General features: G+C 42.5%; 1 protein-coding gene across 1 annotated transcript in view; it reads left to right on the top strand.

Moving 5' to 3' along the window:
* The window catches only part of gfra1a (gdnf family receptor alpha 1a), a 135532-nt gene that overhangs the window by 90089 nt on the left and 26569 nt on the right, over window positions 1–18874 (top strand). Inside the window, exons 8-9 of the mRNA XM_056291934.1 lie at window positions 8456–8565; window positions 12777–12911. Of these exons, the coding sequence (XP_056147909.1) occupies window positions 8456–8565; window positions 12777–12911 (245 nt within the window). The remainder of the gene's footprint in view (window positions 1–8455; window positions 8566–12776; window positions 12912–18874) is intronic.

The raw sequence follows: 18874 nt of genomic DNA, 5'->3' as shown, positions 1-18874 counted from the left end.
ATTCTTTCTCCTCACTAACAAAGCTCTCCATAACCAGGCCCCCTCCTACCTCATCAACCTGCTCCACTACCATACTCCCTCCTGCAGCCTTCGCTGCTCCAATGCCAACCTTCTCTCTCCACCATACAGGACCAAGCACCAGACTTAGGGCGACAGAGCCTTTTCCATAGCTGCCCCCTCCCTCTGGAACTCTCTCCCCAAACACACCAGAGACTGTTCCGATCCGTCTACGTTCAAATCATTAATCGAAACTCGCCTTTTTAGAATTGCATTTAATGTATGATTATTGTTGTGCGTTATGTTTTTGGTGTGTTGCTTTTTATGTTTATTTTATCTTTTGTAAAGTGTCTTTGTGTACCTTGAAAAGTGCTGTACAAATAATGTTATTATCATTATCGTTATTATTATATATGCTACTTTGTAAAAGCCAATAATGATATGAACTTGTTATCAACATATTTCACTATATTCTTGAAGACCAGCTTCCAAAGTACTGCTTTCAAAAATTCAGATACTTTTTTACTGTAGCAATTGGGAATTATGGGATGCCAAAATCTTCAATAACAGCCAGTTATTTCAATGTAAACCAGTTTAAAAATGGATCAAATAAATCAATCAAAATTCTGTGCACTTATGATAGCTTAAACACAACATTCAACAAGATAACCAAGCAAATGCTCTCATGGTTACTTTGCCCTCAAGCACCCCAACTCCTTCTCAGAAAGCCTGCTGTCCACATGCAGCAGTCAGGCAGCAATTGTGGACTGTTTGCACTGGCCTTTGCGACAGTTCTGTGTAGGGAGTCAAGCCAGAGTGCCATTTTGAGGAGAAAAAAAATGAGGCAAAGTCTGAACAGAGCACTGTCAGAGAAAAGAGCTCCAGTGTTTCCATATGTAAAAAAAAAAAAAAAAAAGCAGGCAAAGCTTAAGAGGGCCATGCTAAAAGTTGACATTCGTTGTGTCTGCAGGACCTCACACAACAGGGAGGTGATGGTCCAGTGCGGCAAAGGTCTGTCATGGTACCACCCAAATTGTGTGTCTGTCCCACATAGAGCATTAGATACCACTGCAGAAGAGTGGGAATGCTACAACAGCTATACTTATTTTGTGGGCTTTTAAATAGCTGCATGTATGTGATTGACTTGCCATTTGGGGGATTTTTGCATCCCATAATTCCAAATGGGTACTACAAAAAAGCACGAAATTCATGACAGAGATATGTCGGGACCTGGGGCCAGATGTATCAATCATTACGATGGGCAAATTTGTTCGTACACACCCATGGGATTTTTTTTTAGCTCTGAGTTTGTCTCAGAGACCAGTGTAGAAACTTGGTAACTCCTGAATTTAGACACTGATTGGCGAACACAGATGTCTTTGCAGGCCTGGGTGATTGCTCGTTACAAGAGGTAGACAATAGATGTTAGGAGGAAGGAATTACAAATAACCATCAAGCTTTGCTACTGGCTGTCAGACAACCTTGAGGGCTAAAAAAATTCCATGGGTGTGTACGAACAAATTTGCCCATAGTAATGATTGATATATGAGGCCCCTGGTCTTCAAGAATGTAGTGGAATTTACTGAAAACAATTTGATATAATTGATACAATTGTAACATTCTAATTATGCTATGAACTTTTAAATAGTGGCATGTATTGAAGTGAATGGGCATTTAGGAGGATTTTGGCATCCCATAATTCAAAATTGGTACAGTAAAAAAGCATTAAATTAATGACAGTGATACGAGGGGACCTGATCTTCAAGAATGGAGTAGAGTCTGCCGTGAACATTTTGATTTGCTTATATTATGTACATTTAAAAATCAGCATGTATTTAATTGAATTGCCATTTTAGGGGGGGATTTTGGCATCCCATAATTCCAAATTGGTACAGTGAAAAGAGTATAAAAGTCATGCCATTAACTCCTGGATACCTGTTTGTCAAGAATATAGCCGCATTTGCTGATAACAACTTGATAAAATTATTTTTGGGCTTTTAAATAGTGGCATATATTTAAGTGAATGGGTATTTGGGAGGATTTTGGCATCCCATAATTCCAAATTGGTACAATAAAAAACCACGAAATTCATGGCAGGGATATGTGGGAACCTGGTCTTCAAGTATGTAGTAGAGTTTACTGATAACAGTTTGATATGATTATTTCATGGGCTATTAAAAAGCAGCATTTATGCAATTGAACTGCAATTTGGGAGGAATTTGGCATCCCATAATTCCAAATTGGTACAGTAAAGAAGCATGAAAGTCATGCCATGAACACCTAGGGGCCTGTTCTTCATGAATGTAGTGGATTTGCTGATAACAATTTGATTTGCTAAAGCAGCATGTACACTATTGAATGGTCATTTTAAAGGATTTTGGCATCCCATAATTCCAAATTGCCAATGTAAAACAGCATGAAATTTATTAGAGTAGTACACGTGAAGCTGGTCTTCAAGAATGGAGTGGAGCTTGCTGATAATAATCTGATATTATCTTATTGGCTTTTAAAAAGTAGTGCGAGTACAATTGAATTACCATTTGGAAGAGTTTGGCATCCCATAATTCCAAATTGGTACAGTAAAACAGCATGAATTTTATGTGAGCATTACTTTGGGGCCTGGTACCCAAGAATGTAGTGGAGTTTGTTGATAACAATTGTATTTGCTTATTGTATGGACTTTTAAAATACTGCATGTATGCAATTGAACGTCATTTTAAAGGAATTTGACATCCTTTAATCGAAATTACCACAGTAAAAATGTATAAAAGGCATGTCATAAAACAGGAAACTGTTCTTCAAGAATGTAGTGGAATTTGCAGATAACAATTTGATATTATTTTATGGGCTTTTTGAAAAGTGGCATGTACTGAAGTGAATTGGCATTTAGGATTTCAGCATCTCATAATTCTAAATCGGTACAGTAAAAAAGCATGAAAGGCGACACGGTGGCCCGGTGGTTAGTACTGTTGCCTCACAGCAAGAAGGTCCTGGGTTCGAACCCCAGGCCATCCAAGGTTCTTTCGGTGTGGAGTTTGCATGTCCTCCATGTGTCTGTGTGGGTTTCCTCCGGGCGCTCCGGTTTCCTCCCACCATCAAAAAGACACGTATGTTACGGTTAATACTCCTGTCTTTGCCCATTACCAAGGCAATGGAAAGAAGAACTGGAGTTGGTCCCCAAGTGCTGCAGCTGCCCATTGCTCGTATACAATAGGATGGGTGAAATGCAGAAGACAAATTTCATTGTAACCGAACGACTTTACAATGACAAAAATAAAGTGGCTTTTTTTGTAATTCCAAATTGGTATCGTAAAAAAAGCATCAATTTCATGACAGTGGTACCTTGGGACTTGGTCTTCAAGAATGTAGTAACAGTTTCCTGAAAACAATTTGGTATAACTATTTTATTCAATCATTCATTCATTATTATTTATTCCGCTCATGGTAATGCACAGCTCCAGAAAGAAACAAGCAATTCATGATCAAACACAACTCAATTTACACATTCCATGATTGAAAAGGAGCAGGGAGAGAAAAATCTTATTTTGCCTGCCCCTTACTCAAACATAAGTACACAATGGGCTTATGGGCATTTAAACAGCAGCATATATGCAATTCTATCACCATTTGGGAGGATTTCAGCATCCCACTGTTCCAAATTGGTACAGTAAAAAAACATGAAATTCATGACAGGGATACCTTGGGACCTGGTCTTCAGGAATGTAGTGGAGTTTGCTGTAAACAATTTGATATGGACATTTAAATAGCAGCACATATGTAATTTAATGGCCATTTTAAAGGATTTTGGCATCCCATAATTCCAAATTGGTACTGTAAAAGGGCATGAAGTTCATGACAGAGATACGCAGTGATCTGATCTTCAAGAATGTAGAAGCGTTTGCTGATAACAATTTGATTGGCTTATTTTATGGACTTCAAAATACAGCATGTAAATGCTGTATTTTCCATGGATTTTGGCATCCTATAGTTCCAAATTGCTACAATAAAAAAAGCATGAAATTCATGTCATTAATACCTAGGAAGCCGGTCTTAAAGAATCTAGTGGCATGTGGTAAAAACATTTTGATATGACAACGTCATAGATTTAAAAAAAAAATAGGGATATTATGGACTTTGCTAACCAATAAAAACATTGAACACTTTTGAGGGCCAGACAGATTATTTTGGGTGAATTATACTCGGATCATATTCACTGAAGTTACAGAACCCAGTTCTCTTGATTTTTAAATATCATTCATTGAATGGGCGAACAGAGTCCCTTTCACCCCATCACTTACATTACAAATGGGCTAGATGCACACTGAAATTTAAGGTGCAGATGGGGTGAACAAGTTTTTCTGAAGCGCAGATGGCATGACTGCGGTCAGAGGCAGCAGAGAAGTGTTCGGCTTCTGTTGCTTGGTCTGTTGGTGTGGGCTGGTGGAAATTCTGGATGCGATCGTTCTGATTTTGTCCGAATAGATCATCGTCTGATGGGGATAGTGAGACGAGTTCTATACTCAAGATGAGGTGAGCAGATGGATGATGTTGCTCGTATGATGAAATAGTAGCTCAATTGTTTTGAGTGTCCTTGAGGCGATGTTCCATGATCTCAGTTCTGGAGCAGAGTACGAGAGCAGAAGAGGAGGAGAGGTTTAGGTGGGTATTTATAGGAATGCTGGAAGTGGCAGAAGTGGATAATGGCATGGTCCTGCTCCTGAAACTTTGCTAGATAAGCTTCTATTTTTGAAGGCTTAAAAAATTGCCCCATTAGACTGTGCTGAAGCCAAGCAAGAAGGTTCAACAAAGTGGTACCGTTCTCAATATGGAACAAGGAACATTTATTTGTCATTTCATGTCATGCACTTGCGTACACGAAATGAAACTAAATATTGTTTCCCCCAGCCCGCAGCAGTGCAACACAAAGACAAAAACACATATCCAAATTACAAAAAAAAACAACTGTAAAACTACAAAAACACATATATTCAACATACACTATATGTACAAAAGTATTGGGACACCTGGCCATTACACCTACAGGAGCTTTTATGACATCCCATTCTAAATCCATAGGCATTAATATGGAGTGGCCCCCCATTGCAACTATAACAGCTTCCATCCTCCTGGGAAGGCTTTCCACAAAATTTTGGAGTGTCTGTGGGAATTTTTGCCCATTTATCCAGAGGAGCATTTGTGAGGTCAGGCAATGATGTTGGACGAGAAGACCTGGCTCGCAATCTCCGTTCTAGTCCATCCCAAAGGTGTTCGATGGGGTTGAGCTCAGGGCTCTGTGCAGGCCAGTCAAGTTCTTCCACACCAAACTCACCCAACAATGTCTTAATGGACCTTGCTTTGTGCACTGGGGCACAGTCATGCTAGAACAGAAAAGGACCATCCCCAAACTGTTCCAATAAAGTTGGGAGCATAGAATGGTCCAAAATGTCTTGGTATGCTGAAGCATTAAGATTTCCCTTCACTGGAACTAAGGGGCCTAGCCCAACCCCTGAAAAACAACCCTATACCATTATCCCTCCTCCACCAAACTTTACAGTTGGCACAATGCGGTCAGGCAGGTAACGTTCTCCTGGCATCCGCCAAACCCAGACTTGTCCATCAGGCTGCCAGACAGAGAAGCATTATTCATCACTCCACAGAACACGTTTCCACTGCTCCAGAGTCCAGTGGCAGCGTGCTTTACACCACTCCATCCGACGCTTGGCATTGTGCTTGGTGATGTAAGGCTTGCATGCAGCTGCTCGGCCATGGAAACCCATTCCTTGAAGCTCCTGGCACACAGTTTTTTTTTTACTAATTTTAATGCCAGAGGAAGTTTGGAACACTGCAGTTATTGAGTCAACAGAGCGCTGGCGACTTTTACGCACTACGTGCCCCAGCACTCGTTGACCCCGCTGTGTGACTTTACGTGGTCTGCCACTTTGTGGCTGAGTTGCTGTTCCTAAACACTTCCACTTTTCAATAATACCACTTACAGTTGACTGTGGAATATCTAGCAGGGAAGTAATTTCACAAACTGACTTATTGCAAAGGTAGCATCCTATGACACTACCATGCTTGAATTCACTGAGCTCTTCAGAACGACCCATTCTTTCACAAATGTTTGTACATGCAGACTGCATGGCTTGCTGCAGGTGAATGAAACACCTGAATTCAATGATTAAGAGGTGTGTCCCAATACTTTTGTACATATAGTGTATTAAAATAAATAAATAAATCACTGTGAAAGAGAGCGAACGCCAGGATGAATGTCGGAACTGCCAGTCTGCATGGGCCAGCAGTTAGCTTAGCCTGCCCCGCTTCCGCGTCCTGTCAGACTGCCCTCGGTGCTTCCTCTTCGGGCACAGCTCTGGGCAGGGCCATGGTCCTTGGGCCCACCGGACACAGCAGACCAGGCTCCCCCAACCAATCCAATGCCAGCTCTCCCAGCCAGACACCCTCGACACACCTCCCCACATTCCACACGACAAGACCAAAAACACAGTCAACACCAAGCGAGGCCGCCGCCAGAGCGCCCTCAGTGTTATCGGAACTGCCATTCTGCATTGACTAGCAGTTAGCTTAGCCTGCCCTGCTTCCATGTCCTGTAAGACCGCCCTCAGTCTCAGTCTTCGGGCGCAACTCTGGACAGGGCCATGGTCCCTGGGCCCACAGGACGCGCAGACCAAGCTCTCCCAGTCGATCCAGCGCCAGCTCTCCCAGCCATCAAACGAAGACAACTTAGACACAGACAAAGCATCTAAGTGATTGGTGAAGTGTTTGCCTGTAAGATTTTAAATGATGCTAATGAGGTATGAATTTCTTTTGAAAAATGGGAACCTATCCTTGAAGTCCAAGAGGTGTTATAACATCAAATGTCTGTTCTGCTTCCACAACTAAGCTTTCCCTCTATTTTCATCTTGTTCTTTTGTCCCACTCTCCATCCTCATCCATCACACAAATGCCCAAGACCGAACAACAGGTCTCACTGCAGAGCTGCCCCCTCCCAGTCCATTTGTCGGTTAGTGGAGAGAGATTAGAGCCATGTGTTTCCACAAGCTCCCTTACCATATGTCAGGTGTATAATACTGCCTGTCATTAACACAGCTTTCACTATGCACTGCTCCACTCTGCTCGGCAGGCTTGCACAGCAGATTGGTGAGATTAGACAGATCGCACGGGGGGTCTGTGCATACACACGTGTGTTTGCATGCATGTGTGTGTGTGTGTGGGGGGGTATATGTGTGTGTCTAATATCCACTGCAGAGCTTCTCCAAGGATGTGTGTTTGTACATTGTGTGTATGTCTATTTTGGAGGAGTGACATTGAGGGCACCTCAGAGTGTTTAGTTGAGGTCATTGTTAGTTTGTCAATGTATGAATGTGACACCTACTATTTTTTGTCGGTCAAGGAACAAGTGCCCTGCCTTTAACTTTACCCCAAAAGATAAATTCTTTGGAAAATTCTCAGTCTATTTCAATTTCACATGCCATTGCATCTATGGTAAAAGTGTAAACAAGATTGCAAGAAACCAGCAAATAAAACAGAATAGTCTTGGTGGAGAATTGCCTTTGGTCCAAGCCTGGATGCAAAAAGCCAGAGCATGGATAAAAAGGTCATTTTAGCAACCCTGAGGCAGCTGCTTAGGAGGCCAGTTGTGTTTAATGATGCTGCAGATGTTTTATGCTACCTATTTCACTTAACCTTCCCGTTATACGCTCTGTCAAAAATCAACAAATTAAACTGTCAAGGTCAATATTCATGTTTGCATCAAGATAATTTTGTGTGTGTGTGTGTGTGTGTGTGTGTGTGTGTGTGTGTGTGTGTGTGTGTGTGTGTGTGTGTGTGTGTGTGTGTGTGTGCATCTATCCTACCTCGTGACGACCTAATGTCCTCATATGGAAGTAAGAGTCTGGACCACCTTCCTCACAGGGACCTTTTTAGGTCCCCATGAGGAAAGGGGTTATTTCTGGCCTAGGAGTTAGGTTTAGGACTAGGGTTACAATTGAGGTTATGGTTAGGCTTAGGTCTGGTATCAAAATAAGGCATTAGAATTAGGCTTAGGGTTACAGTTAATTCTAGGATTTGGAATTAGAGAAATAGGATTTTGAAAAATCGGTAACACAATAAGGGTACATTAATTAACATTGGTTAATGCTGTAATAAGTATTAACTAACAGTTAATCCATACAATAAGCATGAACTGTTAACAAATGTCTCTTGTTAACGTTTAATAAGGGTTAATTAATGGACTAACCAATATTAGTAAATGATGATCACCATTAGTAAATGATTACTAGGCACATTAGTTCTTATTACTGCATTAAATTGTGTTAATTAATGTACCATTACTGTAAGGTGTCACTGAAAAATCTTGTTCCACAAGGATATATAAACAAATGTGTGTGTGTGTGTGTGTGTGTGTGTGTGTGTGTGTGTATGTGTGTGGTGTTTGATGCAGGTCACGTCTGGCTGACTTTTTTGCCAACTGCCAGCCAGAGCCTCGCTCCCTGTCAGGCTGTCTGAAGGAGAACTACGCAGACTGCCTGCTTGCATACTCTGGTCTGATTGGTGAGTACGCATATAGTACCTGTCACCTGTTTATCAGGCTCATACTTTTTGCTTCAGGTCTCTCTGTCTAATTCTACTGTGTGGTTTTTTTTTTAGCTCAATAAATCTGTCTGCTGTTTATCATTTCCAGAAATGGATGCATTTATATCTTGAATTGGAGTTGGCTACCATACCTATTAGGCATGATGAGTTTCTTCAACTCTCCATAAAAGTCAGCCGTTTTTTGTAATGTTAGTTTTCCAGCTTGTGTTATGCATTGTTCTTTGTTTTGATTTAGACATCCTAAATGCACATGTGAGGGGCCAAAAGACAGCTTGAAAAATACACTATTCTCCTTTAATCCTTCAGATAGATGTGTATCCACACAAATACCTTTTGCTTAAAGTCAGACAGAAATCAGTAGTCAGATTTTAATTTTCACATCTAAAATTTCATATATTTTCATATCTAGCTTGGACGTAGAGCAGGTCATCCGGTAGCTAGAGGGTTGCTGGTTCGAACCTCGGCTCCCCCATGCGAATATGTAGAGGCGTCCCTGAGCAAAACAACTAACCCCTCATCGCTCCCAGTGAGCTGGTTGTTACCTTGCATTGTTGATATTGCCATCGGTACATGAGTGTGCGTGTGTGGGTGGGTGAAGGACAGGCATTCATTACTTGTAAAGTGCTTTGAGAAGCTGTCGCAGCTAGAAATGTGCTATATACTAAAATGCTGTCCGTTTACCAACTGTTATCACCTGTCTGGGGAACTGTGTGGGAGTAGTCCAGCGCTGGGTGGGTGGGCGGTGTTTATATTTTGATGATTTGATCTGATAGGCTATATGTAAATGAACGAATGTCTGATGATATTATGAGCATCAGAAAAAAAAGATAAATTGAGAGTAGCTGAGAGGGAGCTCTTAAAAAAAAAACCTAGAAAGACGATATATGTATATGTATATTTTATTTATTTAATTTTCCGGTAGAAAGGGATAGTAAGCATCTGGGTGGTGTGGCGGTCTATTCTGTTGCCTACCAACATGGGGATTGGCGGTTCGAATCTACGTGTTAACTCCAGCTTGGTCAGGCGTCCCTACAAACACTATTGCCCGTGTCTGTGGGTGGGAGGCCGATGTGGGTATGTGTCCTGGTCGCCGCATTGGCACCTCCTCTGGTCGGTCGGGGCACCTGTTCAGGGGGGAAGGGGAACTGGGGGGAATAGCGTGATCTTCCCACGCGTTACATCCCCCTGGTGAAACTCCTCGCTGTCAGGTGAAAAGAAGTGGCTGACGACTCCAAATGTATCGGAGGAGGCATGTGGTAGTCTGCAGCCTTCCCCGGATCAGCAGAGGGGGTGGAGCAGCGACCGGGAAGGCTCGGGAAGAGCGGAGTAATTGGTCAGATATAATTGGGAAGAAAAAAGGGGGGGTATATATATATATATATACACTACCGTTCAAAAGTTTGGGATCACCCAAACAATTTTGTGTTTTCCATGAAAAGTCACACTTATTCACCACCATATGTTGTGAAATGAATAGAAAATAGAGTCAAGACATTGACAAGGTTAGAAATAATGATTTGTATTTGAAATAAGATTTTTTTTACATCAAACTTTGCTTTCGTCAAAGAATCCTCCATTTGCAGCAATTACAGCATTGCAGACCTTTGGCATTCTAGCTGTTAATTTGTTGAGGTAATCTGGAGAAATTGCACCCCACGCTTCCAGAAGCAGCTCCCACAAGTTGGATTGGTTGGATGGGCACTTCTTTGAGCAGATTGAGTTTCTGGAGCATCACATTTGTGGGGTCAATTAAACGCTGAAAATGGCCAGAAAAAGAGAACTTTCATCTGAAACTCGACAGTCTATTCTTGTTCTTAGAAATGAAGGCTATTCCATGCGAGAAATTGCTAAGAAATTGAAGATTTCCTACACCGGTGTGTACTACTCCCTTCAGAGGACAGCACAAACAGGCTCTAACCAGAGTAGAAAAAGAAGTGGGAGGCCGCGTTGCACAACTGAGCAAGAAGATAAGTACATTAGAGTCTCTAGTTTGAGAAACAGACGCCTCACAGGTCCCCAACTGGCATCTTCATTAAATAGTACCTGTTAGAGCCTGTTTGTGCTGTCCTCTGAAGGGAGTAGTACACACCGGTGTAGGAAATCTTCAATTTCTTAGCAATTTCTCGCATGGAATAGCCTTCATTTCTAAGAACAAGAATAGACTGTCGAGTTTCAGATGAAAGTTCTCTTTTTCTGGCCATTTTGAGCGTTTAATTGACCCCACAAATGTGATGCTCCAGAAACTCAATCTGCTCAAAGAAGTGCCCATCCAACCAATCCAACTTGTGGGAGCTGCTTCTGGAAGCGTGGGGTGCAATTTCTCCAGATTACCTCAACAAATTAACAGCTAGAATGCCAAAGGTCTGCAATGCTGTAATTGCTGCAAATGGAGGATTCTTTGACGAAAGCAAAGTTTGATGTAAAAAAAATCTTATTTCAAATACAAATCATTATTTCTAACCTTGTCAATGTCTTGACTCTATTTTCTATTCATTTCACAACATATGGTGGTGAATAAGTGTGACTTTTCATGGAAAACACAAAATTGTTTGGGTGATCCCAAACTTTTGAACGGTAGTGTATATATATATATATATATATATATATATACACACATACATATACATACATACATACACATACACACACACACACACACACACACACACACACACACACACACACACACACACACACACATATATATAGTGTTTAAGATAACACTGACAGGAACTGCACTACAGGTCATACTGGACCATATTCAGGTTTAAGGTAAAAGTCAAGTTTGTCATTGTCAACTAAATAATTTGTACAGAGACTGTGTGATGCTCAAGATGAAGAACATAAAGTACGTCGACACGAAATTCTAAAGTAGAAGAGAAAAACAAGTGTCACTTTCACAAATGGAAATTTCACTACAAATAAAAAAATAGCATTTTTTTGTGAATTGAAAAACATTTTCAAATCTAACATTTGAATATGCTGTGGCACTGTTAATCATTTTTGTTTTGTCTCCTCTGAGCGGTGTCATTGGAGGACACTGAACTGTTGTGGTGTTTTAATTAAAGCTCAATAAAAACTGAACATATATAAACGGCATAACCCAAAGTCTCTCTGTGGGATATTGCTGGGAATGTTTTTTTCTCCCTTAGTTCATAAATTGATGAATGTGCCTACATGTGATAAAATAACTAGAGCTTTTTAGGAATTAAAATCGAAACAAAGTACCACAACCAATCATGCGGTGACTGTTCCCAGGACATCCTTGAATAGAGTCGAGGCGAACTCAGTCAAGTGACCAAAACCAAGTGAGGGGAGAAGCAAACATGGACAGAGACAATGGCAGGGAGATAGAAGCAGGGGTGCAATCTGCACAAAATGACAAGAAATAGAGCGCTGAAGACGTAGAAACGGAGTTAAAGACATTCTTCTCCTTTTTCATTCACTGCTATGCCTTTTCTGTCCTCCGTTCTTTGTGCTAGGGGACCTTTCCTTCTGTCTTTCGCCTGTAGAAGAAGGAGAACTCTAGAACACAATCCAATAGCAGTGCGCACACAAACACACACACAGACACACACACACACACACACACACACACACACACACACACACACACACACATTCACGCAACCCAGCGAGCAGAGAAACGCCAATTCATTCTGCCTACCGCAAAACAAAAAGGCCTGCTTTGGAGCGTGGCCAGCACAAGGGAACAATCCATTGGGGAAGCAAGAAATCACTGACTGAGGCTATTTACTTTCCCTTGCAGTGAGGGAGCCTATTCTTCACTCCAGGCTCTCTGCATTCTGCTTCCTGCAGAAACCATACCAATACAGCCTGATTCCTGCATACTGAAGAGACAAAGAATGAAATTAGCATGTGGAATAGTGATTCACTTTGACTAGCATGCTGTTTAGCACTGCAGTGGCAGGATAAATACTGGCTGGTGATCAAGGGTTCATCTTCATTTCTTGACAGCACTACAGCAATAAAGACTGTAATCTTCTTAGATCAGCTGGTGTAGTGACTTTGAGGCCCATGGCATGCTAAGGGTTTAAAAGCTATGCTCTCTAGACCATGGATCAGAATTCTGTGGATGGGTGGATGGATGGAAGAGAAAATAAAAATCTTTCACTTTCTCACACCCTCCTTCTTTTGTCTTTCTCCAGGCACGGTGATGACTCCCAACTATCTGCGTTCTCCTAAGATCAGCGTCTCTCCCTACTGTGACTGCAGCAGCAGTGGCAACAACAAGGACGACTGTGACAAGTTTACCGAGTTCTTTACCGACAACACTTGCCTCCGTGAGTCACACATCCCCTCCATAGACTCTTCCTTAGTTGTTCTCTCGCTGCTCTGCTGTTCTCTCGCTGCTCTGCTGTTCTCTCGCTGCTCTGCTGTTCTCTCGCTGCTCTGCTGTTCTCTCGCTGCTCTGCTGTTCTCTAACTAGTCTGCTGTTCTCTAACTGCTCTGCTCTGCTCTGGTGTGTTCCTTCATATTTCACTCTGCTCTATTCAACTCTTTTCTCTGCTTTCTTTTTGTCCTCTTCTACTGTTCTTCTCGCGCTTCCCCTTTCTTCATTTTCATCCATTCATTTCTCTCTTGCCATCTCTTTCTTTTTTCATTTTCAAATGAATCCCTTTGCCACGCTGGCATTGTTATTCACCGGCATAAATAGCTTATGAACTGAAGAGTGTGTGTGCGTCTGTGTGTGTGTGGTGTGTGTTTGTGTCTAATATCCATAGCAGAGCTTCTCCAGATCATTGACAGAAAGGGCTTTGTCATCAAACCCTGTGGCAAGACTTTAATTAACCACCCCTACACACACACAAACGCACACACGCACGCGCACACGCACACACACACACACACACACACACACACTGGTGCATTTATACTCACATAAACACATGTGCAGTCACACCTATCTCCAGCCATTCCTGGTAACCTGCAGCACACCATACCCACCAAGCCGTGGAGATAAGAGGCAGATTCATTGCCGTCTGTGTCTGTGGAAACACAGTCCAAGTGCCCCCTTCCATTGTGATCGCACAGTCACCGTCTGTCAACCCAACGGCATCCTGAGGTCCTTTATCAGACGAGAACATGGAGGGCCACGCGATCCTCTATCTCTGTAGGGGAACCCATCTGTCAGTCAACCAACCGATCAATCCCTCACTGGGCCTATATGCGGGTTACATGATGTGTTCTGTATAGTATTCAAACGGGTCACCTCTATAGTAGTAAATTGGGTAGCTAGAGTTTTGTCTGTCAACATATTAACCAGATGAGAAGACACCAACAAGATAAAGTCTCACTCCCCAACCTTTTTTTTTTCCTTCTATTGAGCTGTCATCTGCAGTACTCCTTTACCTTATTTCTTCTCCTGTCCTCCTTATTTCTCTGCCTTTTCTTTTCCTCTCCCCCTCTCTTTTCTCCTCTGCTCACTGCTGCTCTTCGCCTTTCTTTTCTTCCATCTCCTTGCTTCCCTTTTCCTCTCCTCTCTCCTCTCCTTTTCTGTCCTCTGTTCAGCAGTCTTTTACTAGTGTCAAGGTCAGGTGGACATAGCTATTAGGGCTGCAACGGTCTGTGTGTTTGTGTGTTTGCTACTGTATGTGTGTGTATGGTAGTGATGGTGTGCATGTGTGTGGGGTTGTGTCCGTGTTAATGTGGGGTTTTTGTTTGTGTTTGTGTGAGTTGGGTTAGATGCATCTGCATGCATGTTTGTGAATGTGTTCGTTTCTGTTTCTGCGCTTGCATCTGCATGTCTCATGCAGGTGTGTGTGTGTGTGTGTGTGTGTTTTCAAATACTTGAAAAGAAAGTGGGGATCAACAGGGGTTAATGCTGGTTGAACTGCCTTGTCTGTCTCCCAGTCGCTCCTCTTTCCTTCCCATTCATCAAACCACTTCTGTTTGCTTTGGGGACCTCAGCAGAAGAACAAGACAGCTCTGGCTGTTCTTCATTACTCTCTCTCTCTCTCTCTCGCTCTCCTTGGCTCTCTCTCTCTCTCTCTCTCCTTGGCTCTCTCTCTCTCTCACTCTCTCACTCCATCATTCTTCGACTCCCTCCCACCCTCTTTTACTGCCACAGACCCTTTTTGCGTTTTTTTTTCCGGCTCTTTTCCTCTCTCTTGTCTTTCTCTCATGCTATCTATTTCCTTCTCTTTCTCTCTTCTTTCAAGCCTGTTCCCCCTCTCTGCTCTCATTAAGCTTGCTCAGCAGAAACTGTAACTGACAGTTCTGAAGAGGTCTTCTCTCCTTGACACATGCTGGCTACAGGGTCACGGCTACAGAGGAACCATCAGAGAGAAGAAAGAAAGAAAGAAAGAAAGAAAGAAAGAAAGAAAGAAAGAAAGAAAGAAAGAAAGAAAGAAAGAAAGAAAGAAAGAAAGAAAGAGAGGGATTTGATAAGAAAGAGGAGAGGGAAAGATAGAAGAAGGACTGTCGCTACACTGTTGAAACAGTTGTGTTGTCCCGTCATGGCCAGTCTGAACACAAGTTTCCTTTGAGAGGACAGTGTGATGTGAGGGCTGATGTGAGATTTGCCTGGGATGCTTAGCTTCAGTGTTCTCACGAGTCAGACTGTTAATCTTGCCACGCTGCTCGAGGATGAGCTGTTCTGATGGGACTCTACTCTGTGCTGAATACATGGCCTCAGATCTGAGCCACACAATAGCAAAAAAAAAAAAAAGCCCGAAAACAATGCCGAGCAAAGTCAAACGTGATTATGAATCAAGCTCAACGACATGCCTGGGCTTAAAAGGAGTTATCTAGGCTGTGTGGACATCAGTGAGGGGACAAACTTATACCTGTCAACAGCAGTAACTCCCTTTTGCAAATGCCAAGCAGTGATAAGATTATATCTTGTTTGTTCAAATGTGCCGTGCTGTTTCAGGATGGCGAGGATTGAGAGAATGACAGTTTTGTCCTTTTAAAAAGAGCAGCAAATGTGTGTGTGTGTGTGTGTGTGTGAGATGTTGGAGTGTAGCGCTACAGTAATATAAATCCCTGATATAACCCAAAGATACCGTAGGAGAGAGCCGCCTAGTGTGTTTATTTCATCTCCAGTGGCCATACATGTTATCTACCCTCCATGCGCTGCAGCCTTGACGTTTTACAATGCAGTGCAGGTACTGTCACCATCCACAAGCTCAATGGTATGCTACAGAGTATACAGCACAGACTACACTTCTGTAAAACTTCTTTACCAGACAAAATTTGGAAACTGTGGGCGTCCGGGTAGCATAGGGATCTATTCCATTGCCTACCAACATGGGGATCGCTGGTTCGAATCCCTGCATTACATCCGGCTTGGTCTGGTGTCCCTACATACATAATTGGCCGTGTCGCGGGTGGGAAGCCGGATGTAGGTATCTGTCCTGGCAGTAGCGCCTCCTCTTGTCGGTTGGGGCGCCTGTTCAGGGGGAGGGGGAACTGGGGGGACTAGCGTGATCCTCCCATGCATTACGTCGCCCTGGGGAAACTCCTCACTGTCAGGTGAAAAGAAGCGGCTGGTGACTCCACATGTATCGGAGGAGGCATGTGGTAGTCTGCAGCCCTCCCTGGACTGGCAGAGGGGGTGGAGCAACGACCTGGATAGCTTGGAAGATTGGGGTAATTGGCTGGGTACAATTGGGAAGAAAAAAAGGGGGGGGTTCAAAAAATAAATTGGAAAAGGTTGGCACTGTCTTTTTTCAGTCATCTTGATAATAACATGCCAAAAAATTTCAGCACTGTTCGCTGAAACTAATAAGCCTGTTGTGGCTAGTGGTACTGGGTTTGTTTCCGTGATGATTACAAAGGATCTTAATGAGCTGGGGTAGCTAAGGGACCAGCAAAGAAGTGTGTTTCCTGCATATTGTAAAAGTGCGCATCAAAACACACATGGGTTTACATGAATATATTTCTGTCCATATTTCAAGGATTTCCTTGCAACGGGCATTTGAATAGTTGTGGTTGTTGTATTTGGAGAGCTCTGCAACAGACTGACAAGATCCTGAGGATTTATCTCAATGGTTTTTTTTTTGTTTTTTGTTTTTTTGCATGCTCTGTTCATGGGAGAGGGAAAAAAATCAATAAAAGACAAAATTTTTTTGGAAATGAAATATTTTCATCATTGCTGAAATAACAATCCCTCTACTAATCCACAGCGAAACATACAGAACTCGGACTACTTTCTGTATATTGGCTCTTAAACTCTGTACATGGTCTCACACACACACACACACACACACACACACACACACACACACAGCTGAATAAAGTCTAAACACCAAAACAAGCCACTATATTGAGTCCAATTATACCTTGTGTGAGGTGAAGAGAAACCAAAGAAGAGCCTATCAACATTTTCAGTACTATCATAAGCCTTCTGCTGGCTTGGTATAAAGATACTAGGCTCACTGCCAGGGACACGCACACACGCACGCACACACGCACGCATGCACACACACGCACACACACACACACACACACACAGCCAAAGAAAATCTAAGCACCAACACAAGCCACTATACTGAGTCCAATTATACCTTGTGTAAGGTGAAGAGCAACCACACAGCCTATCAACATTTTCAGTACTATCGTAAGCCTTCTGCTGCCTTGGTGTAAAGATACTAGGCTCACTGCCAGGGATACACGCACACACGCACGCACGCACGCACGCACACACGCACACACTACTATTGGTTAAACTCTGTAAAGCCCCCTGAGGCAAACCTGTAATTTGTGATATCGGGCTATACAAATAAAATTGACTTGACTTGACTTAAACGCACACATTAGCAAGTTTATGGTTCAGGCATGATGAACAAATGTACACGTTAGGACATTAGGATAATGTCAAATAAACATATGGCTCTTTTTGGTGCACTCTTGGTCAATATCCGCATGCAAGATACCTAATTGTTAAATATGTAAGCTAAATGTGACACTTTCCCTCAAAGAAACCAAAAAAAAAAATGCATAACTGCATTCCTGTAATTTGGCAATTTACACTCTAAAAATGCAGTTCTTAAAAGGAACCCCGACTATCAAGACTTGTAGGCTTTAATATGCTGTAATTGCATCTACTGCTAATATACGTCATTAGAAACACATGAAATACTTTCATTATTTTTTAAAATACTCAATATTTAATACAGCCTTATTTTTAACTATGGAGGCCACCATTACTTTATGCGCACAATGCACTCTGGGTCAGACGGATATTAGTTGCGTTTGAGAGGTGAGCTAATGGCGCTACCATTACCTGTTGCTATTTTTACTGGCCCACAGTAGAGGAAATATCAATACAATACCACGCCGTACTGCTTTTTGTTGTAGTTTTCAGTCGAACAGCAACAAGAAAAGTGATGTAAGTCTTCACAGCTTTCCTAGCGATAAGAAGAAAAGAAAGGAGTGGGGAAAATGCTTGTGGACGAATGCAACTTCCTAAAGACACACGGCTGTATTCACGCCACTTCTCTCCTGATGCATTTGACGTATTTAGTCGACCACAGCTGCTAAAAGAGCTCATGGGTGCTGCTGGTTATAAGGGAAGACTAAAACCAAATGCTGTGCCTACAGCGTTCTCCCACAAGGAGTCTAAATGCCCTTGGATAGGAAGTGAAATCCACTCAAAGAAACGTCAACGATGGGAGACACTGGATGTTCTCCTGCGAGGATGTAAACTACCCGATCCTGCACTTGCAGTCTGTGAAGGCAAACCATCAGACACGACCCTGATCATGGAGGAAGGAACCTGACAAGCCACCAGTAAGTGTACAGTGTTCTCCAAGTAAGACCGACGCAGCAACTCAGATGGATATAGACACATCGGATGCAGTGGTAAAGTGGCCAGCAGATATGCACAATCCAGTAACTAAAGACCATGTTTACACAGGTAAACATGAAATTGGGTTGGATATACAAGTAGAGGACAGTCAGTCCCAGGATCTGTTCCTCTTAGATGATGAACTTAGCAAGGAGAGTCAGCCACAGTACTGACAATCTGATCCGGAATACAATGTAAGTTTATCTGGGCCCTCAAAAATCACAAGCGTCAACTGAAACCCATAAAGAAGATGGCTTTTTATAGTTTTCGAGGAGTACTTAAAATTGCTTCAGTATTGTTTTAAGTGTGGCTCCTTGATTGTCAAGGAAGATTAGAAGGGGCTGTATAATGAAGGATCACAGTTGACACTAGCGCTCACGGCTGTAGTTGCAGATGGCAGACTCCGCTGACTGAGTGGGGCCAAAGCGGCAGGAAACCTGCTTTTGGCAGCAT

This window comes from Lampris incognitus, chromosome 13 (assembly GCF_029633865.1).
Source record: "Lampris incognitus isolate fLamInc1 chromosome 13, fLamInc1.hap2, whole genome shotgun sequence".
Lineage (NCBI taxonomy): Eukaryota > Metazoa > Chordata > Actinopteri > Lampriformes > Lampridae > Lampris > Lampris incognitus.
Note: the sequence above shows the minus strand (reverse complement) of the source record. Positions and strands in the feature narration are given on the sequence as shown.